This window comes from Dermacentor silvarum, chromosome 10 (genome assembly GCF_013339745.2).
Source record: "Dermacentor silvarum isolate Dsil-2018 chromosome 10, BIME_Dsil_1.4, whole genome shotgun sequence".
Lineage (NCBI taxonomy): Eukaryota > Metazoa > Arthropoda > Arachnida > Ixodida > Ixodidae > Dermacentor > Dermacentor silvarum.
This window is the reverse complement of record NC_051163.1, coordinates 99,722,479-99,748,710: the sequence shown is the minus strand read 5'-3', so window position 1 is coordinate 99,748,710 and position 26,232 is coordinate 99,722,479. Positions and strand designations below refer to the sequence as shown.

Here is a 26,232-nt window from a genome sequence, read left to right as displayed (position 1 = left end):
ATGACACGCATCCAGGCATCACACGAACAAAGCAAAGACTTCGAGAGAAATTCTGGTGGCCACGAATGGATACGGAGGTGGAACACGCAGTCAGAAGTTGCCACATTTGCCAAGCAGCTGACAAGTCGGCAAAACCGACTAATGCACCCCTGCAGCCTGTTGCGTTCCCAGAGCTGCCATGGCAGAAGCTCGCCATTGATATTGTAGGCCCCCTCAACTTGCAGCAGGCAAGTCCGAGGTTTGTAATAACTCTAATAGACTACCATTCTAAGTGGCCAGAAGTTTACTTCGCAAATACAGTGACGTCTGAAGTTGTCATCGACTTTTTAACTGATGTTTTCAGCCGCGAAGGCTACCCGGAGGAAATAATTTCTGACAATGGACCCCAGTTTAAATCCCAGGTATTTGAAAATTTCCTGAAGGAGAGGGGAATCAAGCATGGTGTCTCGTCCGTATATTACCCCCAAGCCAACGGCTTGGTGGAAAGATTCAACAGAAGCCTAAAGGACTTCATTCAACTCTCTGTTTTGGAAGGCAGATGTGTCCAGTCGACTGTAGTGGAATATCTGGCCGTGTACAGAGCAACGCCGCATTCTACTACAGGAGTTTCCCCGTCTGTGTTACTTCACCGCCGCCAGCCCAGGACTCGCCTCGACATTGTGGGCTTGCCGTCCAAGGAGTTCTTCCAAGAGCCTGCATTGGCCATGCGCCGGCTGCGTGCCCGTGTTCAGGCAAAGCAGATGTCAATGAAGACTTACACAGACGAGAGGCGAGCGGCGAAGGCTCCGAAGTTCCGGGAAGGAGATTATGTGAGAGTTCGTACCCAAGCAGCGACGGGAAAGGCGGGACTATCCTACTCCAAGCCCCGACGAATAGTCAAGCAGCTAGGTCCAAACTCTTTCCGCTTGGAGGATGGGCGTACATGGAATGCGTCGAAGTTGGTGTCTGTTCCAGAGCAGTGTCAGATCGGGAGGAACCAGCAGTCGCCGAGCGCCCTGCCCACTGAGGAAGACCCCGACCCGTGTGGTGCAGACGACTCGCAACTGCCTCTGCAGGCAACCACGCCTACGAGATCACCGCCTTTATCAAGTTCATGTCAACCCCCTAACTGCCCTTCAGTGGTGACGTCAAGAGGACCCTCGACTAGGGACCGACGGCTTCCGTCACGGTTCCGGGACTTCTATGTGTGACTTCATTTTTTTTGCGAAGGGGATGATGTTGTGTTTGCCTGTGTTCAGCTGTGTTCAGTTTGCGGGTTGGCAACCTCTCCACGATAGTACTAGTGTAGTCAACCTTGTGCGTGACGGGCGTAGGGTATATAAGGCCCTGACCGGAAATAAAAGCTCTCTTTGTTGTTTCGCCGTTACGACAGTAGTTTCGGGCTTGCCTTCGCCCGGTGTCTTTTTCTTCGCGCCATCTTGCATTGGTGCGAGATACAACAAATAGTACTGCGGTGGTGTGGTTGACCAGTTGACTACAACCAAGATGGTGGCAATGCTACGTCAGGAAAACCGGCACATGCGCAGATCGGTCGGTAGGATCGGTCTATCGCTGCACCAAATTGCGTCGAAAGCACACGAATGACGATAATCATGCCAAAAAGAGAAAAAAAAAATTATTCACAGACAATTACTCCCTAATGCGAAATTTGAGCCCAGCTCTATACGGTGTTTTCATTTCGCGATATGTTGAGGCATCACACCGATCACCGCATCGACTGGCAGAGCCGCGACGCGCGACGCTATATTGTTACGGTGCAGCTGGCACTCGTGAGACATGGTGCAATTGGAAGAGCTCAAGTCGGGTATGTCGGCTTGGTGCGAGCTGGTTACCGTCTCTGTCAGCGCTGCTCTTATAAATACAACTTAGTTTTGTTTGTCTCTCTCCGCACGTAACACCATATAGACCGCCGGTCACACAGTTGCCGCTTCCCGGCAACTGCAGCTTATGCAACCGTAAGCTTTACCGGGAAACGCTATGCGACTATGCGAGAAGGCGAGCTTTCTGGTTCTTTTTGTTTTCTTTCCGCCGCTGCCGCGGATGCTTACACGGCGCGCTCCTCTGGCGCCATCTGGTAGAGGTCGTCTCCCATCTTGCGCGGCACTACGCTTTTCTTATGCTGCGCTCCGCTTTCGCTTTCCTTTCTAGCTGTGCTCGTTCGCTCGGTAACGCCGAGGGAAAACGCCGACGCTCGCCGCATTGCAGGAACGGGCGCTTAAAGAGCTGCGCCCTAAAATGACCAGAACAGCTTTGGCTTCGGCAGGTATCGACGAAAGATCGCCGGTGCATTGCGGGGCGTTGTGTGGTCTCTTTGGATTGCAAACTGCTGCCAGCCGCGACTTTTTTTACAGCGAAACGCTCTCTATGGCTAAGCCGTGCCGTCCGCGCGGAAAAAAACTATCATCGGCAATGGCTCGACCGTCGTCGTCGTCGTCTTCCACAGCTGGCTCGTTGGCGCCCGCGCAATTAACCGCACGAACGCGATCGTGCCACTGCTCACGCGTTCGCCGTCTTCTTTCACAGCAGTGGTAGGTTAGTCCGTTGCCGCTCATTATTCCAGCGTTCCTGAGCACGAGGTCGCGGGATCGAATCCCTGCCGCCGCGGCCGCATTTCGATGGAGGCGAAATGCAAATACGCCCGTGTGCTTGCATTGTAGTGCACGTTAAAGAACCCCAGGTGGTTGAAATTCATCCGGAGCCCTCCTCTACGACGTGCTTCATAATCAGAATGGTTTTGGCACGAAAAAACGCCATAAAGAAGTAGAATTTCACTTATCTCGCCGTAATGGGGAGGCCGTGTTTGCGGGGGTATGAGCCATTCATTGTCTTACATGATGGGGAGATTTAAAAACAAATGTAGGCGACCATAATGTTCTTTTAAGTGTCTTTAATGGCGCTAGCCCCTAGACCTTGGGTTAACGTACGTCCTTCTCCTACCACGGCGAGAGGAACAACTGACGACGTGACGATCATTACCTCCTTTTAGATGGTTTTTTCTCACTGTTTCGGAGGCACCTCAAATTCAGGTTGCCCGAGGCCGACTTCCGGTGTGCTCCTTGAGGAACATTATGTTGCTGGGTGCTAGCGCCATGAAGCAGATGTGACGCGAATGTATGTGCGTACCTATCGTCACGATGACCACCGATCAGGACAATAAAAAATGTCGCAGTTTTGCCCGAAAGGCGAAGCATCAATTGCAATAGCAAATTAGTAGAGAGATATTCGGAGTAGGGATAGTAGTTTTATCGGCTGCATAAACTTGGACACATTCGCTTACTAACTGAATTAACAAGCGTGGTGTCAGCGCGCGCAAGCAAACATGAATAGATCACACTGAATGACCGCAGACAACGACTGTCAAAACGCTGGCAGCAAGCTCAGCCGCCGTAGCGGGCGAAGGTCCGTGCGGTCTTTCGCTTCAACGGAAACTGAGCAGTGAATGCACAGCGCATACAAAGGTCAGAGCCGTGTGGAGATAACAGACGGTGCGGGCGACCGCCACTGCCGCGGGAAAAGTACGAGCACAGTTATCGGCAGAGTAGAAGCTGCGCCCCCCCCTCCCTCCCGCGCTGCCTTCCCGCTTGCTTTCGTGTGGGAGATTGAGTGGCAAGTTCCCATTACGCCCGGTTGCAAGATACGCCTTTGGTGCCGGAGCACAGCGTCGCCCCGCTTTCCTCCCTCCCATACCCCCACGGCCTTTCGCGCGACGGCCGCGTTTGCTTTCTGCCGCGCGTTCGCTCTCCGTGATAGCGCGCGTCCCCCGCGCGCGGCGACGATTCTATCGCCCTTGGACTTTATCGGAACCGCACGGCGACGCTGCCGCCGACGGCAGAAATCTGGTTGAAGTGTCCATATAATTGCTATCGCAATAAAAACTCGAGGACGCTTAAGTTTCGCTTTTAAGAGTGGAACGCGATAGCATTCAAAGATACCTGACTGCTTCTCACGGTTCCCGACGACTGCAACTTATGCAACCGTAGTGGTTACTTGCAGACACTGGCGGCGAACGCTATGCACGTAGGCGAGCTTTCTGGTAGAAACGTGGCCTCTTGCGTGGGCCGATCCCGGAGATAGTGAACAACCGCGCCAAAGAAATTACATCGTTTTCAAGTTTCCCTGTTTGCTTCTCACTTTTAATATTCCAGTCTGAGAAGATTTAACATAAAAGGCATGCATTGTGGGTGTTTTGTTTCATGACATTTGTTTGTGGATTGTCATTCTCAAAATTCCGAGGAATAGCTTTGCCAAGAATGTGGGACAAGGGGTGAACAACATTAGTGATATAATGGGTATGGCAATATGTCACAAAAGAGCGCGTAATTCAAGCGCGCGCCGAGTGTCGCGCAAGCCAGCGAAAGAACACGCCGGCCCCGCGGCGGCAACTTCAACAGAGGGGGAAAGCGCATACGCCTCAAGCGACGACGCTAACAACGGCGCGACGTCTGGTCTAAGAGGCGGCGAGAGAGAGAGAGAGAGAGAAAAAAAAAGGGCACAACACAGCGTATACCGAGAGTGGGAGGCCGTAGCTACAGGGAATCCGAGAACAGCTTCGTGAACTTAGTCTTTCACAAACTTTGCACACTGTCGTCTTATTCGCAAAAGACCAATCTTCAATTCGATACAAGGAAAGGAGAAGAGAGGTACAAGTATTAACCTGTCATAGCTCGGCCTCGACAGACGTTAGTTGTGCATGATTCTGCGTAAATGTAAATGTACTGAAGGGATTCTCCGCATTATATGCGAGCATGCCAAAGGGCCCTAGACGGCTCAGTTTGTTAAACAGCCCTTTACTAGGCTCCACCGGCTGATCGTGGGGCCATTCACCTGATTATCGCTTCACGCTTTCTTTCTGTAACATGTCGAACAAACGATCGTCTAAAGGCACATGACATCGTTCGTACCCAACATTGCCGATGTGAATTTTCACGCTGCTTGAGCACTAAGAAAGGGCTGATGCGCAGGATCCAACAATGCGCCACGCAAATTCATTCTACCTTCGGTTTTTGCCGTGGGAACTCTGCCGCCTAGATGCAAGGTGGATAACCGGTTTGGCAGTCCACGTCTTGGTTTGCGTACTTGATTTGATTGATTCTGGGGTTTTACGTGCCAAAACCAGTTCTGATTATGAGGCACGCCGTAGAGGAGGGCTCCGGATTAATTTTGACCACCTGGGGTTCTTTAGCGTGCACTACAACGCAAGCACACGGGCGTTTTTGCATTTCGCCTCCATCGAAATGCGGCTGCCGCAGCCGGGATTCGATCCCGCGATCTCGTGCTCAGCAGCGCAACGCCTTACCTGACTGAGGCCACCGCGGCAGGTGGTTTGCGTACTTATGCTCCTGGAAAAACCTATTACATTCTAATACATTTATTTAACACCGGAAAGATGTTGGGAGGCTGTAAGGCTGCATACGCCAGTTGCAGCATTGTACTGGGTCAATACTATAATATAGTGTCAGCTACTTGCGAGACGATACACACTAAGAATAGTCAAACAGATACTTGCGTCAAGGTACACTGGATTCAAGGCCATGGCGCGAACCCTCACAACATTGCTGCTGACCAGCAGGAACAGTGCCCTCCTAATCCATCTTCCGTCTATTCCACTTCCACCTCAACCCCTTAACTCACTCCGAGCCCGTAAAAATTTTCTCCGGCCGGACACACGCGCTCTTATCCCACCGTGTGTCTGCTCCCTGTTCCTTCACCTTACTAGGGCGGAGGAAGTTACGCTTAGCTCAACGTGTAACTGGTCGCATTTACCACTGGGTGCTACGTGTCCATACTGCTCCGCCCAGTGATGGAGGCAGATGCGTACCACCTAATATGGACATGTACAGGCTTACAACCAGAACGCTCGCGTCTCCTACTGCAAGCCGGCCTCCGCTACAGTGTCACAACCAGCTATGACCGCTGGATACATGATTACAGATACCGCAACACACTGTCTCAATTCGTACACAACACAGGCGTCACAGCAAAGATATAATACACATACCTGTATACACATCAAGAATCATGTTTAAAGGGCAAGTATTTATTGCAATAATAAAAAAAAGAAGCATAGACATGATGATGCAGTGGCCACATCACGGAAATAAAATGTAGAAAGACAACGTGAGTCAAAATGACATTAAGATTATAGCATGTGATAACATGTAACTAGTAATGAAATATTCTTAAGAGGAAGCTTTAGCGCGGGTTCTCCTATCTAAATACATGTAAAAGTAGAATTCGTTTTTCTCGGCAATCACTGCACCGAATTTGACGAGGTTTTTTGAAATTAAAAGAAAAAAAACTTAAAATGTAGTGACTTTGCTTAGAATTTTTTATTTAGGTCGTCAAATGTTTATTAAAAAATTGGCAAAAATTGCAAATTTTCAGAAAACGAAACTATGAAGTTTGCAACTCAGCAATAAAAAGTAATATAACAGTTTTGTGAATTGCATCTAATAGTAATTCTAAAGCGGACAAAATTGACATGTTACACATGAATCTAAAACAATAGTAATATGGAAATACAGCTTTTGCAGAACCCTCGTACACAACGTAACGAATTCACGTAGGATATAAATTGTCATATTGAATTTGTTCGCTTTGAATGGTCTAATGGCTGCCTTTTATAGAACCACGATATCTGTTCTTGATGCAGATCTATTAATTTGTAAACTTCGTACTTCTATCTTTTTTTTTACGTTTCGAATTTTCGGAAATTTTTAAAATGAAATTGAGGCCCTAATTCAAAATTCCGCTACCAGCAGTCTTCTCTCTTTTTAACTTTCTCTCTCAAATGGAACAAATGACAGTAAAATCGGTCCAAGGGTTATTTCAGAAAAGCATTTCTGCTTTTTGCATGTATTTGAATACGCCGCGTCGGAGTTGGGCCCGAGCTAAAGCTTCCTCTTAAGTGTACTCAAGGAGGTGCTAAAGTCCCTAGATATTTTTTTGCGTTAAGTAGCGACAAGCATTGAAGCACCGCCGACGAATCTCATTGGGTGGCGCTCATTCCGGCAGCCATGTTCTTCCTAACGCTGTTCACCCGCATTCACTTTCAGGCTGCTGCGAGCAGCGTAGATAGCAGCGGCCGTTGACAGTCGCATGCTATCTAGGATGATAATGGCGGCCGATGGAGTGGATGTCGCCACTTAAAAAAGAACAGGAAATCTAGGGACTTTAGGAGGCGCGTGTGCCTATAGGTGCACGCGCTACTCTTCTTCTCCGACATAATGATTCTGTTGAAAACGATGATAATAATAAAATTAATGATCCCAAGAAGCACAGTGCTGTCATTTTTGAAGTCCACGCACAAAACGAATTTTTCCGAGAGTTCACAAATTATCAATGTTCCTGGGTAAGTGAAATGCGGTCAGTCTTGAGTGCCGCATTCCGGGCACAGCTCCAGAGAGCACGAACACACCGGCAGTGATAAAATATGCTTTGAGATAAGATATTAGTAATCAAGAAAGCACGGTAAGTTCCAGCGCACATAAACAAAAAAACCCGAGTTCGTGTTCTGGAAGCAGCTTTTATTATTTCGGCGCATATGTCGCATGTAAAACGGACCTCCATCGTTTGAGACGTAAGAACCAGTTCAGGATATTTGTCGTGATCCGAACAACAGAGGTTCGGCGAAGCTATTTACCGATTGCCTTCGACAGTGCAGATGAAGCAGCGCCACCTGCGGCACCACCTATAATGCCGCCTGCGATTCCCGCAGCTATGAGCACAGCTACGAGAGTGATGGACTGCTCGTCCGTTTCATCGACAAGTGCGCTGAGCGACGTCCTCAGTGCTTTTAACGCTTCGCCACGGTCTCCGTGTTCATCCGTGATAGACTGGGAAATCTTCTCCACGAGATATTTCCTCAGGGCGTCAGTGTTTTTCTCGGGCTTGTTCAGCGTTGCAGCTTGAATTTCTGAGATAAGGAGAGAAAGGAAGGCGTCAGAACAACTGTGCATATAGTATCTGATTGGACTTGATATATTTTTTAGAACAGCAAGCTTGTGTTATTTTAAAAATTCGAATGACTCATTTTTAGAAGGATTGAATGAACGCACGCTACTGCAAAAGTAGGTGGGAGGGAGAGATTGAGCCAGTTTTATATGACCCATGGCCGTCGAATCCCTAAATAGAAACGTATTGGTTAGGGAATTTTTAGTGGATGGCTCCTTTGGTGTGGCTTACACTATTTCACATTATTTTAGGATGTGCCACATTTCTATGCGAGGCGCTTGTGGACCGATGGAGTCATTGTATTTCATTTCATTTCATTTATTTACCCTAAGGGCCCAGAATCGGGCATTACATAGGGGGGGATAACAACAAGAAACTTCAAAACTGGGTTATAAGCATGAGCAACAAAACGCAAATTAAGAACACAAATGATCACAACATTAAGGAGATACAGTGCATCTAGTAGTGGCATGAAGTAATTGTTATTAATGCAATAATACAAGATAGAGCTACAACACTTTTAGAATAACACAGCAAATGTAGGACAGAGTTCAAAGGTAGTTAGGCGTGCAAGCAGGATAATATGGTTGTGTAGAAATGATCAGCTGGTATGCCAGGTTTTCTCATTAAGGTAGGTTAGTAAAGCCGATTGAAAAGAAGATGATTCCTTAATGTTGGCGATGGTTTGCGGAAGGGCGTTCCAGTCATTTATTGATAAAACTAGAGGTGAGTGTAAATGTTTCTTAGACCGAGAAAATGTTGGGTAGACGTTGAGGTCGTGGTCAATACGCGCGGAGATGCGGGCTGCTGGATGAATGAATTTGCGTGAAAAGGCACTGTCACTGTGATAAATACTATGAAAAAAGGATAATCTCGAATACTTTCTCCGTATCACGAGCGGTAAAATGCCAAGTGTTCTTTTTATGGATGACACACTGTGATAACTAGAATACGAGGACGAGATGAATCTAGCGGATTTACTTTGAATGGATTCCAGCATCTCGGTAAGGTAAGCTTGATGGGGATGCCATATGTTGGACGCGTACTCTAATGATGGTTTAATTAGCGAATTAAATGCCTGAAGTTTAGTGCCTGAATTAGCAAGGCGTAGGCGACGTTTTAGAACGCCAAGCTTTCTAAATGCTTTGCTAGTGATTAATTCTACATGATCATTCCATTTTAGATTGTAATTGAACAGGACTCCTAAGTATTTAATCGATGAAATTGATTCTACTGCAGAATTGTTAATTAGGTATTTGTTAGGCAATAAATTGAGACTGCATGGGACCAAATTTAGCGTGTTTAGTATTGTATGTTACGATCTGTGCATAGGGATTGCTTACGGCACAGATGTCCCAGGATCAGGAGGACCAAGATCGGGTAGGCGTCCATGGCGGTAGCGCTGTGAAATGGAGAAGCTGGTCAAGGTAAGCTCTTTGTCACATTAAGCAAGCTTGCTAATTCGCAGTCCTTAAGCCTGCGTAGAGATATTAGGCCACTAGAGCAACCATGTGCACTGATCTGCTGCGTTTCTTGCGTGAGAGTGACCTGGATTCTAGGCAATAGCGTCGTTTGCCATATCCACATCCCGTCTCTGTATTTCTCGTAACCATCACCGCCGCACTTTCTTCTTTCTTCCACGCAGAAAACCAGGTGAAAGACTTAGTTCTTCAGACGGACCTTTATGGGTTGTTTATCACCAAAAATATTTGGTTTTCTTTGTGGTTTCTCAACTACTCAATGTTTTTTTGCATGAACATACAGATACATACAGTTACACACATACATGGAAGCGAGTTTCATGAATATACCAAGACTTGCTAAAACTTCTAGGGGCCGTATTTTCTATGAATACTCTCGGGGGCATCACTTTAGGCGCACGCATATTGGGCTATATAGCATACGCTGCGCTGGGCATGACGCCGCACAAACGTGCACCGACGAACGTAATGGACCGAGAATACGTACCCAATGCGAGGCTTGTGCCGAAGCGCAGTCTAAAGGCACGCGTGCGCGCGGTTTTACGGGCAGTAGTGCCGGTCACTTGTACGCGCTCGCCTCTCTCTAGAGTCTGCGGGCAATTTTTCACGAACACGATGTGAAGTATTACGTGGGATGTAAGCGAAGGTCTGTAGTCAAGCGGTTATCGTCGTGCGAGAGCCACGACACGCTGCTGTGTGAAGAATGCGACAACAAAAAACGAAGACTCCGTTTTTCTTTGTACAAATTGAAGGACAGGGCACACAGGTCGAGTGAAATTAATTGCGGTATTGTCAGGAGCAGCCATACTTGACATGTCCGTATAACACTTACGCGTACATGTCACGAAACCAACGTCGCTATTAGAGAAACTTAGCATCCTTAGCGAGAAATTGCTCGCCAAAACACGTTTTCTTCGTTGCAGGGCCTCAGAACCGTTCGTTTTGTTTGTTTAAATGAAGCTGCGTGAAAATGGCGGTGAACATTTGAAGACCACAAATGCCAAAAATTATTTAGCTTTCATTATCCACCCAGCGTAGCCTGAAAATTCGGGCTTTCCCCGTCCCACTTTCTTCAGTTGTCTTCATTTAATTAACGCACGTATTTTAATTAATTACGGCAAACATTTAAAATTAATAAAAATGCGTTATACAAGACGCTTCTCAATCACTGCATCCAGAATGCTTTGATATCACAAGTGGTATATTGTACAGGATAGGCAAGAACGACTCTCCACGCACCATTGATCCGCGCCGCAACATGACGAACTAAAATACTGCAATATATTAGTAGCAAACAGGGCGAGTTGGCGCTGGTTGATGTTTAAAAAATGCGCATTAAAACGAAGGGCAAGGCGGTGTAGGACTCATGTGTCCTTCGCCTTGTCCTTCGTTTTATTGAGCCTTTTAAAATATCTACCCCAATCTAGTGCTTTATGATTTCGTATAATTCTGTGAAACATGAGAAAAATAAATGATATACTGCAGACAAAAATTTCACATTGGAGAATTATACCTGCGACGTCAAGGGATGTACACGTAAAACTCTGAACGGTTACAAAATCCTACCTTTCGATTTGTCGGACCGTATAGGTTGCGAGGAAGGCTGAAGACAGGCTTCGTATATGCTGGCTCGAGGATTGAAGACAAGCTTCGTATATGCGGCTACGGTATCAGGAGTGAAACAATAGCATTTTTAATTTCCTCATGAGCGCAGCATTATCTGAGCCGTGATAGCAGGCGCGACAGTTTCTATGCCAAATCGGAAACTAACACACTTATCGAAACGCTTATGTTACTTTGGTCATATTGCAGACGGATGTGATACAGAAAATTGCCCCTTTGAACATTGCGTGACGTCATCATTCATATAAGTCTGATATCTATTGTCCTGAATTTTTTTTTATCAGCTCAACCTCATGGCATACTGCGGATTACTTGATCTTAGCGGTGCCTTATATATATAAAAAAACAATGAAGTGTTACTGTGCGTGAAAATAGATACATCATAATATACGAGGGCTGAGAAGTGTCGACTGACGGTAAGTACGAAAGGGAATCCATCATTTGCATTCGAAGTCATAAGCTGCCCTCGCACTGAAGTCAAGAATGGATAAAGGGGCAGATCATCCGTGCATGGTTGCTCAGTGGTCAAGGTGTTGGGCTGCTGAGCACGAGGTCGCGGGATCGAATCCCGGCAACGGCGGCCGCATTTCGATGGGGGCGAAATGCAGAAAACATCCGTGTACTTAGATTTAGGTGCACATTAAAGAAACCCAGGTGGTCCATATGAATCCGGAGTCCCCCTCTACGGCGTGCCTCATAATGGTTTTGGCGGTTTTTAATGGTGGTTTTGGCACGTAAAACCCCTTTGCTATGTCTACTTCTTTCCTAGATTTGAACAAGCTTTCCTTCTCTAAACAAGGTCACAAATGCCCAGATCTAGAAATCTTTCTCTAAGGTTGGCAGCACTGGCGACGCCAATCGTCAGCTGTTATTCCGTTCTTCTTCTCATTACTAAACAGAAATACGTATGTGAAATCTATGGAAGACATGTAGAATTAATTCGAAAAGAATTAATTCGAAATGTATTTCCGTATGATTCTAGCAAAAAATATAAGAATTTATAAACAAATTATTTCCATACCATTTCCGCAAACATTACTCAGGTAATTACCTGAGTAATTTCTCAGTTGGAACTATTCAGCTAGGAGGTAACGCTGGTGCATATCATTCGCGTTGATGACAGTGACTCAGTCAGTAATAATGAGGAATTAATCATAACTATTTTATTTATTTATTAGTTAACCAAAATGAACACAGACTATAACGCCGCAAACACGTGGGACGTATTTCGGATGTACTTGTTCCTTAAATTTTTTCTTAAATATTTTAAAATGGGAAGACACGCCTATTCGGAGCTGGCTGTCCGAAAATTCCAAACAACCTACTCAGGAAAATAATGCGAAATAAAAGAAGGTAAAACACACACACACACACTCAAAAAGAAGTAATACGCTATCGAACACATACCAGGGACTCATACACATTTAATAATCAGTTTTACTTTGGCGTTCACTGTCATCACCGTGCAGACCCGTGTATCGCAATAATTTGCCTCTCCGGAGACTTCGCGCCGGTGCGGCCCTTATGCCAGCCATCACTTGTATCCTATTGGTGGACATTATGTTCATATGGTATACCATATGAACATAATGTCCACTGTCGGAAGTGCTCTGCTGCTTCGTCTGCTGCGTATGCCCGTCATGTGCTTTGAACATGGCTTGGGACAAAGATAGTCCGTGAAAGTGTGCTTAAGGAATGGGAAGCTGAGAAGCGACCAACTTGAAGACTATGAGCGATGGCTCATGGACAATAAATTTTATAAGTCGCTGTTGCAGTACCTGCATAAAACGGACCTACGTGCTTATATTTAATTTCATTCTGAAGTTACTTCACGTGGTAACTCAAGCGAAAGAATGAGCAATTCGCACGCAGCCGCTCAGCGGGAACTATAATCTGATACAGCGACGTGGTTCGGGCTAAGGGACGGATGTCGTGAATTGCTAGTGCCGTCGTCGATGTGGATGACAAGCTTCGAATGCTGCTCTACTTCGACGAAACGTATGAATGCGTTCAACCCGTCTCGTATGGCGGTGAGTTCGACGAGATACACTGGTGGTTAAGGGTCAGCTACGTACTTACCGTGCATGCCTGTCCGTCTATTCTGGGAACACCAGTGTGGTGTGCACCATATCGGTATTGATACTCGCATCGAAATATCCTACAAGAATGTCTTGTGCATGTGTAATCGGTGTGACTCAGGCGGGCGACCAGTCTCGTTGCCCGGTGAGCGATGAGGCGATGGAGACGGCCAAGTGGCTTGTTGTCCAGGAGTTGCACTTGTTGCCACGGATGAACGAGGGTTGTCGTAGTAGTGGGAGTAGGAACTGCGTATCCCGTGCATCGAGCTCAACAGAGCAGTGGGCAACAATTTTGAAAGCTTGAGCGCGCATAAAGAGCCAGCTCAAATATTGGCTTGAGTTGGGCCTCTGCCTGCAAAGTCGGAACCGGAGCCATTCGCGGCAGCCCCGTGATCGCACGGATAGCCTCCCGGTTAATGGATTCAGGACGAGCCCATTATGCCTTCGTAAGACCGTGGAACTGAGCTCGGTACACGAGGCGGGGCTGTAGTAGAGGTTTGACGAGGTGGCGTGCTAAGGAAGGAAGGAAGGAAGTAAAGAAGGAAGGAAAATAAGAGGCGAAAGGCAGAGAGGTTAACCAGGTTAAGTGTCCGGTTGGCTACTCTGCACGGGGGGATGGGGTAAGGGCAGAAAAGATTAGAAAACAAGAGAAGATAAAAAAAAGAACAAAAAAAAAAAACACATCTGTCTGCACAATTCTATAGTTTTTCATGAAGTCCTGTTTCTTTCAAAAAGCGTACTAGCGCTTTTAAAGCAGTTCGTTCCGACGGTGGCTGGGACCAGGGACCAAGAATTCTGGCTTCCGTAAGGGGACGGCTGTCTATCTTGTCGAGCGTGGTTCTGAGGACTTTCCTTTGTGCACTAAAACGACGACAATCACACAGAAGATGTGCTATCGTCTCTTTGCTAAGGTGGTACGCATGCTCCACCCAACTTCCGAGCATACCAAGGGATATGTAAGTATAACTAGTGCGAACTATTTCAAGGCCCAGTATGCGAAGAGTTGCGACCTCATGTGTAGGTTCCCGACTGAACAAGAAGCGAATGGGCTGGTTTGAAAGCAGACGGCGCCCATACTTGTTTGCTACAGCCATATATCGGGTGTTTCAGCGAACACTTTCAAAAATGTTTAAAGGTTGCCTCTGGCAGCTAGCACAATTCTAGTTCATGAGCTGGTCTACTCGAAGAGGCGGACATTACTTGCAGAAAAAATTGAAATGCATAATCTACTAATTAACAAAATCTCACTAATTAAGTTTTTAACTAATGACCTTATGGCCCATAATGCAATTTACAAATTGCCGTGGAGTTCGCAAGGTGGATTCACTTGAAACGAATTCTCAGGATGACTCCAGTATCGAGATATTAGTTCCCGAATTTGCGGAGAAATGCATTGGTGTTCCAGTTATTTTCGTGCCTCAATGCATAAAACGACGTTTTGTTAAGGAGCGGGTTATTTTTGTCTATCTCCGCACAGTAATTTCGTGGAACGTCACCATGTGATGCCTCGCTGAACCCAGGTCGAGGCCTCCCACCGTGCGCCTGACGAAACCTCGGGCATAATTGTGGGCAGCCTCGTTTCCTGGGTGCCAGGAATGTTCCGGGGCCCAGATGGTTTGAACCTGGTGGTAAGGTGGTAGGAATGTCGCAGGAGCCAACGTTCCGATAAAAGAGACTTGTCGAAAACTTGACTCCTGCGAAATCTTTTGTTCGACCTCTGTTGATTACTCGAGAATGCTCTTCATTTACTGCGTGTGCGCGCTCTATCTGCTTATTTCCGCAAGACAGTTTGCTTAACTACGTATTTGGTAATGAAATGCTGGAGAAAAGCCGGCGTCGAAAGTTATAATTTTAATAAAAGCCAAAAAACATTATCTGCAGCAGCTTTTTATTGATCACCCTTGTGTGGCGGTGGTTTAGGATTTGCTCAGACCTTGAATCTGTACATGCGCAAGCTCTAATGCTACCAAGCACCACAGTTCGTTGTCCCGACGGTGGCATGAATGTGTCACGACTAAAAGTCGGTACACTTCTCTAAGGTAGCGGCTCTGCCTAAAGTTGCGTAACATTCAGGCCATAGCTGGGACAATGAATCGAAATCGTTGGGTATTTTGCCACCTGCTGCTCAGAGGCGGTGTCCTGCTGCAGATAACCAAGTCGAGGGTTTGATTCTCAGCCCAGTCGACCGCATTTAGTCGTGGACGCAATGCAAAAAAAAAGAGAGAGAGAAGAAAGAAAAACTATTAATGTGCCTAAATTGAGGTGCATGTTAAAGAAACCCAAGTGGTCAAATTTAATACGAAGGATGAGCATGTGTGCTGCCATTCCACTGGCAGAATAGTTCGCCTATTCTTGAGGTCCTTCGTTCAGTTAGTGTATTCGCTTTAACAAAATCCGGAAGCGAAATAAAAGATCGGTACGTTGTTTAACACCTCCAGCACTCTCCTGGTCCAGATTAGAGTGGCACGGTTTCGAAACGACTAATTTCTACTAAGCGAAATTTTATTTCTTTCATTCTGCTTGCGAAAAGATATTTCTTTTTCAGATTGGTAGACACTTTTGTTGAGTTTATTGCTCGAAGGAAAGAACTTGAACCGGACTCCCGACGACTTCACTGGATTCTTAGAGACCTTTCATTTGATTCCAGTTGGCTTCCTTTACATTTTCCATTCTCCCGAGAAACCGTTCATGATGGGGGTGACGAAATATTTCATGCTTAAAAAAGAACTACGCGCATTGAGGCGGCAGGGAAAGTGGAAAGCGGGGTGTAAGTGACTACACTGACTTGTATTCCTAAGAGAAAATTCTGCTCGTGCCGCCTCTTCGTTTTCGCTCAAATTTTGCAACAAGCAACAAGCCTGGACATTAATTTTAGTGCCTATTGAATAGCAAGTATTCAACGCAAGCATGTGATGGACACTAGAGACAGGAAAGCTCTAGCTGGTCTAGCTTCATCAATGGTGTAAGGACATATCGCAAGACCGAGTAGACAGGACACAGTATGCAAGGGACCCGCGGCGGTATCTTAGTGGCTATGGCATTGTGCTGCTAAGCCAACACTTCCGAGACAGGTTAGGGCACTGACGTAGCCTACGTCATCTCACGTGACGCGCAGGCCTGAAAACCTGTCTAGGAGGTGTTCGCTAAGCTCGAGGTCACGGGTTCCATCCGGCGGCGTCGGCCGCATGTGGGTGGAATGGGGGTGGAATGCGAAAAACTCGAGTACCGGGCATTTAGGTGCATGTTAAGGAACACCAGGTGGTCAAAATTATGATCATATGGTGGTTTCGGCATGTAAAACCCCAGAATTTAATTTGTTTTTGCTGCGCAAGTTTCATTCTTGTATGTATGCGCGAGGAGGCCACAATAGCGCAGCTTACGTTGTGTAATTTAAGGGCTTTGTTGTACCGAGCAGGAAACAAAGCACTTTTTTTTTTCGCCCTTCGCACTGCTGCAAGTTCACGGAATGACACAATAGCAGCTTTAATCTATATGTTTACAGCACATTCTTATCCATAGCGATATTGCAAGCATATTGCTTGCTACATCAGTAGATCTTTTTCTATGGGCCGCTTTATCTTGAAGGGCCATTATTATCTGTGCTCAGTATAGACGGAAGCGATATATAAATACGCCTCTTGAACCCAGGCGTAGCTTAATCGTTTATGTCAGCCCCGTGACATGCTTTCTTGTCAACTTTGCCCCGGCTTCGCGTTGCTACCTCTCATTTCTTGATATCAGCGCTAATTGACAAACGAAAAACGCATTTTTAGCGCGTTAGCACCTGTGACTGTGATACATGTTACGTGTCAAAATAAAGTTAGGCAGTATACATTTCACCAACAGCTAGACAATTATGTGATGAGCCTTCTCTACTTTACCTTAATTGCTCAGTTTATTTATTTTACAAATCCACACCTGCTTTCGACAAACACGCACTAAGTTTATCTAGGCCATGAGTTAATTAAAAAGAGAGATACATTCTTGGCGGGTGAAGGTTTGCGAAATTTTCGGTCATTGTTCGCGCAACTAACTATTCAATAACATTTATCATTTGCCTAGGTAACAATTGTTAGATTTTGTGCAAAAAAAAAATAGCGTAGCTGGCACCGGAGGTGCAATGCTAAAGAGACAGCGGAGCTGATGAGCACCTAGCTAGTCCTGGCTTTTGGTCTAGGCTAAGCACTACCAAGTCATCCCCAGCATTTCCCGGAATTTATTGATTATTGATTATTCTATTGATTGGCTATCGCAAGGCATTGGCCAAGTATTTGGGATAGGCTAAGCACTACCAAGTCATCCCCAGCATTTTCTGAAATTTATGGAATATTGATTGATTATCGATTAGCTATTAATTGGCTATCGATTGGCTACCGCAAGGGATTGGAAACGTATTTGGGCTAGGCTAAGCACTACCAAGTCATCCCCAGCATTTCCCGGAATTTATTGATTATTGATCGATTACCGATTAGTTATTGATTGGCTATCGCAAGGTATTGGCCACGTATTTGGGCTATAGGCTGAGCACTAGAGCACTGCACGGGCCAATTTTTTTCAGCCCGGGCCAGGCCCGGGCCCGTTTTTACGTTGGGCTGCCTGCCCGAGCCCGACCAAAATATTTATGGCGAGACCCGGGCCGGCCCGGGCCCGGAAATAATCTACATTACCCGCCCGGCCCGGCGCGCCACCCCTTTACCTTAGGCCCGAGCCCGGCCCGAGACCGAAAAAGACATGTTTTTCAGCGTCGAGACGCGCGAGAATAACTCGCTGCACCTTACATGCACACCACCAGAAAGTCCGAGCCCGGCCCGGGCCCGGGTCAAAAAGCACATGCCGTGCCCGAGCCCGTGAAAAAACTGCCCTACCCGGCCGCGTATTTACAATTGCTAGTAGGTACAGCGTTTGACCGCTGGCGCCACGCTGCGCCGCTCGCGCGTACCATGTTTGTAGCCGCACGGCCGCCTGGATCGGCGCGCGCGGCGGGGTTGCTACGGCCGTCCCATTCGACGCGCGCCCCATTGAAAACATGTAATTGAGGAAGTTGCCCCGCGCGCCGTGAGGCGGCGCTGTGCTCCCACCCCTCTGCTGACGGCGTCGCGGCCGTGGAGATGCTTGGAGAGATGCGCATTTGACATCGTGCAGGTGGTGAAGATAGGTTGATTGACAGTTGCAAGAAACTGCACGAGAAACAAGGCACGTGGTGATAGATTCTTAGGCCGGCTTTACACAGCGAGGGTGTTTCTTTGTAGCATAATCATGCAGCTAACGCTTAGGCAGGGTGTTCACGCGACTTCGTGTCTCAATTGCCGCCTTGAGACGTATTCTGGCGAGTGAGTTGCCGCTGTGCCGAAGCGCTTCCCCTGACCACGCTCGTCATTCTTTTCTTGCGCTCGCTGTTCCCTTCAAAAAGAAACGTATTTCATCATCGTGGTCACTGTATGGCTACGTTCTCGGGTCGAGCGCTGTGTTCACAGAAGTCTTCATATACAGAAATCATGCTGGTAATAATAATTTTGCAGTACATTTTCTCCAGCCTGATGTACCGGCCCGAATTAACTATTCGGGGCCCTTGCATGCGCGTCGCATTTACATTGTGAAGTTCCCACGATACATCAGTGGTGCTGAAGCGGCTTTTCGTTCAAGCCTCGAACTACTATATGTTACTTGGAAATGTTGCTGCTGAAGGCCCTGTGTAACTAGCATATATGCTTTCATATGCATTTCACATTGTTGTACCACATTGAATTGAAGCAAGTGATTTGTTTTTATAATCTCGCCTGAAATTCTGCGTGTAATTTACTGTATTTTTCAAAAACATGCCGTACTGCTGCGTGTCGTGCTGCAAGTCGAGCACCAAGAAAAAGCTTGGTCTAAGTTTTCACGCATTTCCAGTGGAGGAAACTGGAGCAGTGGAGCTTTAATTTGTCCTCACTTAGAGAGCTGCCATCTTTTTGCTTGCCAGGCAAACGAAAAGCATGCATCAGCGATTTCTTCATGAATTGCAAGCAAATTTATAAAGCCCCTACTCTCAAATATTGGCGGAGTCGTTACGGACACAGCGGCTTACCGCAAAAAAACTAATGAGTAAGCCACTGAGCCGAAAAGTTCTCCGCGTTTGAAGGAGTACTGCGAGTGCACAAGCGCTGTGTGTTTGCTATCGTAAATAAATTGTAGGTATTGTGAATGTGTTATGCTGGTAATTTCGCAATGAATACAACATGACATTCAATTATTTACTGATGGCTCAGAAAGTTGCTGAAAAATGTCTGTCCGTGGCTGTCGACTCAGGTAAGCAGCTTGATACTTCGTGCAGGAAGACGCGCGATGAGTTCGCTTATTTAACACGCTTATTTAACACAATAAACAGCGCATTCGCATGTACAGATGCAAGACTGCCGCGACTTCAGCTCTCCATTTAAAAGCACCGAGTCATATCTCTTGCTTTCCAAGGCGTATTTTGACAGTCAATTGGTCAAGCTGGGGAAAATGCAAGTCATAAACAAAAGTTTGCGGGCTGCGGATTCGCGCAAAAAAAAAAAAAAAAATCGTGGTTGCCTCGTCAGTCAGCTGGCATTCCTTCAAGCAGATAGAGCTCGAATACCTTCTCTCGCGTGCAGGCTTTCCATTGCCATGCTGCGCTCGAGGGCGCGGAAATAATTTTCCCGCTAAACTTTGGCTTACGAGTGTACGCGTTTCGGACAGCATCATCCTGACAGAGGCTGGACTGCAAAGAAGAAAAAAAATAGCGTCAAGTGACATCGGTGCTTTTGTGTGCCTTTTTGGTCGGCACAACTTCTCGCGGTTTCTTATAAAGCGATATTTTCATTATAGCGCGAATTATAGCGCAAATCGTCTCGCGCGCAGCCGTAGCAAGGGAGTTGAGGGGTGGGAGGCGCGCGCCGCGGTGCGGCGAAAGCAGCCGCCACGCCCCTTTCCGCAATTACACCCTCTCCGTCCGAATGGGACGGCCGGAGCAACCCCGCCGCGCGCGCCGATCCAGGCGGCCGTGGTAGCCGCCGCCGTTGGAACGGAGGAGGCGTTGACGGAGAAAACGCTGGGCTGGTGGTGACTAGCCTGCTGTTGGGATCGGTGGTATTATAAACGCATCACTGTTTTGATGATCCAAATATAATCTCACTATCAGGGAGGGAGCAGTCTACCTGACTGGAGCAGTATTTTTTTATTTGGGGTGTTGCTACGCTGCGCTCCGCAACACCCCAACGACCGCCGCTTCGCGTCGGCGCCCGGCACCACGGCTGCCGCCGTGGCGCCGGGGTTCAAGCAACCGCGCTGGCAAACAGTGAGAGAAAAAGCAAGAGAAAAGCGTGATATTAGAAGAAAAAAAAAACCTAGCCAGAGCGGGTTTTGAACCCGCGTACGCAAGATCCCGAAGCGAGCCCCGTAACCACTCAGACATACAGCCACGCTTCCATGGGTTGCATTCGTGCAAATCATATCATTGCGTTCGAGCGCCCTCGGTGAACGGAACCACCTAGAAACGCGGTACGTGCGAGCGGCGCAGCGTGGCGCCAGCGGTCAAACGCTGTACCTACTAGAAAATGTAGTGTTGCTACCCGGCCCGGCCCGTGGGGCGGGCCGGGCCCGGACTTTCGGGTAAGCCCAAGTCCGTGCAGTGCTCTACTAAGCACTACCGTCATCCTCAGCATTTTCTGGAATTAATTGATTATTGATCGATTATCGATTAGCTTTGATTGTATATCAATTGCCTATCGATGACTGACTGAGCTTAAGTAGTCCCAAGCATGCTTATCTAGACTTAACGAGGCTCAGCTTCGCTGGTTCACAGGGGTATGTGGCATTGCGCTTGGACTCTTTCTGCACTGCCGCCAGGATCGGCCCACATTTTTGGATTCAGCAGACACATTACGCCCAGTGTTGCCAGGTTTGGCTATATATAGCCAAATTGGGCTACGGGAAAATTTTGTTCGCGTCGGCTTGGACGAGTTGGCTATGTGGCTATATTTGGGCCACTGAAAATCTGCGACTTGGCTGTGTTTGGGCTATAAGTGCCTGATCCACGCTCCAGAGGTGGCTCTGATCGGGTAGAAGCAAATCTCGAAGGCTGTGTTATAACTGGTTGAGCAAGCCACGGGGCTGTGCGTATGCGCTTGCGCAAAATGACCCCCCCCCCCCCCCCCTCCGCCTTTCCTCCCTCTCTGCGCCGTTGTCTCAGCCGGTGGCTTGGATCTTTGATGCACTTACACTATACACCCTGCTTGACCGTTCGGCACCCGATCCCCGGGCATCGGGATGAACCTGGGAGTAGTGGGTTTTTCACAGTATAGTGTACTAGCATGGCTATGTTCAGGAAGGGAGAGCAGTAACATAGGGTCGGGGCCTTCGGGCGATTGTGGCGCCGACATGAAAGAAGGGAAGCACGGGTGGATTACACGCTCCAGTATGTTCATGGCCATGTCTTCCGGATGAAGTATCGCGCCGGGCACAGCTTTCGACCTACTCCACGTTTCTGGCGCGAAGCTTTACTGCCATTTTCCTTTTCCTGCTGGAAGAATTTTTCTTCGTGCTTAGATTCGAGATTCATTTCGATAGGTTGGACGTAAGATCGGGCCCTCCTCAGAGAGGAGAATCCAAACATGGGGAAGTGGGCCAAGTATGCGAGAACGTATAAAAAAGAATGGGAGCAAGACCCCGAGCCAAAGGTGGGTTCTGGTGCTTTTACTTCTAAATGGTTTGCCCGTAACGTCATGTGTGCAGATACTCATTCTGCTAATATCGAAACATGTTTGCCACGATGACATCAGTGCACCACGTCACATGAACTTCACCCACCGTGTTAGCTTAAGTTGTGAGGTGTCGTGCTGCTGGCTCGAGGACGCGGGTTTGATTCCCGGCCACGGCGGCCGCATTTCGATCAAGGCGCAATGCAGGAACACCCGTGTACTTAGATGCACGTTAAAGAACCTGAGTTGGCCAAATTAATCCGGAGTCCCCCACTGCGTCATGCCTCCCAATGATATCGTGGTTTTGGCACGTAAAACCCCAGCATTAGAGCTTTCGCACGGGGGGCCTCAAACCTATTGGGGCCCCAAAGAAATAGCGTCGAAGCCACTGTGCATGCGCAAGGCAGAAAGTGTGTTTCGGTTTTGCGTCGGGCACGCTATTTTATCGATTTAGCGGGAGCCCCAAAAGCTTTCGTCAACAAACATGGCGGCGCCCATCGAAGCGACGGCTCTAATTTAGCACAAAACTGGGCTCGATTCGTGGTAATGCGTGAAGTTCGTAAGCTAGAATAAGTGATTGCGGTTATCGCTTTCTCTCAACTAACATGTGTAATGAAGATTGATTCATTATACGCCGCTGATTCTGAATTCATTGGCTCGTAGGCTTATCATCGATTGACTTGGCTGGGTGAAGGTGCGTAAAGTTGGTTACTCGAAACTAAGCGCAACAAGTTGCTTGCGCTGCCAATGGAATAGTTCTAAATTGTAATTAAAGGCGAAAACACGAAAGCCTAAATTACTTTTCTTATCATAAAATTGTATATTTTATTTTATTATTTATAACAGTTTTTTTTGACGCCGTAGTGACGCTGCAAACGCAACACGCTATCCGCAAACGCAAAACGCCCATTCCAAAACTCTTCATTCCTGCATACCCCAACGCTAACACCGGCAAAGCTCTTGGGGGCCCCACACTTTAGGGGCCCCTATTCTAAAACTTTATTAGCCATCAACATGGTTTGTTTTTTGACAGTAACCGGTTTTCACAGCATTACCACTGTTATTAATTTGTTGTTTACCATTCCTCTTTGTATGCCGTCGCGGCTTTTACCATTTCGAGCGAGTTAGTTCGGGATCGACGTGCTCGTCTCCGAAAACGACTGCGCGCTTCTTACACTAATGTGCCGGTTTGCGCAGTAATCTTTTAAAGCTCCGCTTACACCGATTCAGACATTGAATGACATCTGTTACCTGCCCCTTTTCTTAACGCATGTTCTTGGCGTGCTAGAGACCTAATATGGCGGCCAGGTTGATGTAAATTGACACTATATAGGTATTGTGTGTCCCAGCTAATCCGGGCGAAGCTAATTGACAAACAAAAACAAGAAAACGAGAAAACAAAATAGGAGGATGAGACAAATAACGCGAGAAATTATAGCGCGAAAGGCTTGTTTTAGCTCATCAAAAAAGAAGCCGTCAGCACGTCGCCGTCGCAGGTCGCTGGACAGCTGAACTTCTACGCCGTAGGCAGAGATAACGTGAGAGATCGATGACGCTGAACATTATTTTGTGCTCACGACAGCTAAAAAGCAGGGCTCGTAGTTAATATTACTGTAAATAACTAAAAATGTCACAGGTTCGCCCTAAGGGCGAAGCAATGAATGCGATAGCAACACAGCAATGTCATACGAAGTAAGGTGAGCGGCTTTGGTAGCAATATGAATTGTAGTAAACATGAGCTGATTAAGTAAGCAGGTGTGCTGCGGCGTAAGTAGACCGACATGAAGAGAGACTCGATGACCACGAGAAGGCGCGTGTGAAACGGTGGTGTTGATGAGAAGCGCTTCCCGTGGGCAGCGCGTGCGAAGGGACACACCTGTAGCTCTGCACTGCCGATCCGGGCAGCATTGCATGTGTAGCGTGCGTTGGAAAATGTGGCCCGACCATTACTAACTGAATGAATAAGCGTGGTGTGAGCGCGAACAGACATGAATAGATCACACTGAATGACTGCAGACAACGACCGTCAAAAGTCTGGCAGCAAGCGGATACGCCGCAGCGGCGAAGGTACGTGCGGTCTATCGCTTCAACGGAAACTGAAGTGGAGATAAGAGACGGTGCGGCGAGCGACGAGCGCGGTTGTTGGCAGAGTAAAAGTGCCCCCCCCCCCCCCCCCCGCTCCCTCCGGCGCTCGCTTCCCGCTTCCTTGCTTGCGCGTGGGAGAGATAAGATACGGTGCGGTCGAGCGACGAGCGCGGTTGTTGGCAGAGTATAAGTGTGTCCCCCCCCCCCCCCCCCTCCCTCCGGCGCTGGCTTCCCGCTTCCTTGCTTGCGCGTGGGAGATTGAGTGCGTTCGCTCTCCGTGGTAGGGCGCGTCCCCGCACGCTTCCGCTCGGGCATACGGCGCGCGGTGAACATTTTATCTATACGGAACCTCACGGCGACGGCGACGACGACGCCGACGGCAGAAATCCGGTTGAAGTGTCCATATAATTGCTATCGCAGTAATATATAAAATAAAAGCACTGATGTCGCCCTCTGCAGCGATTCACGGGAACTTAAGAGCTACCGCGGCCAATCAAGAAGTGTTCTGTGCAAGCATGATGTCGCTGTTGTTGATGTAAAGAGCCGAGCGTCACGGTGGCATGGCCATTTTGTTACGACTGGTTGTGGAAAAAAGGATTGCGGTTGTCGAATGTGAAAATCTATACACCAAAGAAAGTTGCGAATAACAATGGCTACATTTGGCTACGAAATATTTTGCACTCTTTTTCTGTTTGGCTACATTTGGACTACAACTTCTCTAGCTTTTGGCTACGCCACCTCATCGGACCTGGCTACACTGATTACGCCTGGCTTAAATAGCTCCCTGTAAAAAAAAAAAAAAAAAAAAAAACCCTAAGAATTTGTATAGCGTCTCCTCACACACCAGCTGCACTTGTTGTGACCACAAATATAGTACATACCACATACCCACAAGGGGGATCGATCGCGCTGCATCATCACTTCATACAGCAAGAAAGAAACGAAAAAAAAGAACGCAAGCAGTAGTAGGTCGTAATTAGATTAAATAGCGATTTCATACCAAATAAAAAAAAATGAAAAGCAACCCATTGATAGGCACGCAGGCGCTACCTTGCGGGCGTGTGATTGAACTTGTGGATAACAGTGTAGGCACCCAACTGCATCGCGCGACATGCGACTGGATGTAGATAAACTTATAACTCTGAGGACATTCTGCGAAAGTTGCAGAATACTCCACTGCACGGATCACGCCCATTGGGAAGCACCCGAGACCATGCGTCTCACGAATCCCCTCCTGATTATTGTACACGCGAGGCAAGACCACTACGTTCATTCTTACCTTAGCAACAACGCACGCCTCTTGCTTCTGCCGTTCCCACGGTCCATCTTACCATCTACATTGATGATGTATCACTGTTTTGTGAACTTGTTGCCGTGTTGTGAAGACATTGAGTCTAATCCTGGTGCTTCCAGTGAAGACATTCTTAAAACTATGCGCGATGAGATACAAGACCTCAAGCAAACTACGAATAGCAAGCTGAAAGAGTTTGCTAGCAAATTGAACGCCATTCTCACTAAATTGAATAACCTAGCTCCAACGGTCACCAAATATACAAGCAAAGTTGATGCCTTGCAGGAGACAGCTGACAGCTCGCTTTTGAAGACTGAAGACCTCGAGAACCAAAGCAGACGCAGTAACCTCATCGTTTATGGCGTCAAGGAAGCAGAAGGGGAGCAAAATGCTTCTCATGAGCGGATAGTATCGAAAAGATATCCTTTGGGATCTGCTGAAGCTGCGCAACGTAGCTATTGAACGAATCCACAGAATCGGAAGGCAACCGAGAATAACTCTCGTCCAGCCATTTTCAAGCTTTTGAATGGAGAGACAAATTTAGGATTTTGAAAAAGCTGCGGTAAATGGTCAGATTCGGGATTCAGTATTTCGGAGGATTTTTGGCCTAGGGTGCAGTCTATTCATAAAAAAGCATTCGGCAAGTACTAAGTAAACAGGTACAATGGGGATAATGTCATCCTTGCTTTCGACAAGGTTAGACTCAATCTACTACGAAATTATCAGGCTCTTAGGATGACTGCACCCAACAGTGCAATCAAAATAACCACCGATCACAGCCAATAGCTTATCACGACTGATGAACGATGCTGCAAACAGATGCGATGATCTGGAAGGTTTACTCATTGCTTATGATCCTGGTGTCACCGTGGTAAGAGTCTGACTTTACGATAGCATAGATGATGCAGGTGTTGTACCTGCAACGCATGAAATTGACCGTCAGGATCGCTGTTCGAGAGAGGGAAGAGTGGACTTCAGTGAAGATGGTGCCACACAATAAGGAGGTTGAAATGGTGTGG

The 26,232-nt window shown here is 47.4% G+C and overlaps 1 protein-coding gene across 2 annotated transcripts in view; it reads right to left on the bottom strand.

The window, feature by feature from the left end:
• Positions 1-7,519: 7,519 nt before the first annotated feature.
• LOC119466355 (uncharacterized) overlaps positions 7,520-26,232 on the bottom strand; it is a 19,454-nt gene continuing 741 nt past the window's right edge. Inside the window, exons 1-3 of one of the 2 annotated variants that reach the window (XM_037726862.2) lie at positions 11,001-11,096; positions 9,297-9,355; positions 7,520-7,915 (exon numbers count right to left, since the gene is read on the bottom strand). In XM_037726862.2, coding sequence (XP_037582790.1) covers positions 7,635-7,915; positions 9,297-9,345 — 330 coding nt within the window. In that variant the 5' untranslated portion in view covers positions 9,346-9,355; positions 11,001-11,096 and the 3' untranslated portion in view covers positions 7,520-7,634. Of the gene's footprint in view, positions 7,916-9,296; positions 9,356-11,000; positions 11,097-26,232 lie in introns of those variants that run through there. The other variant, XM_049657019.1, reaches the window with a different exon arrangement.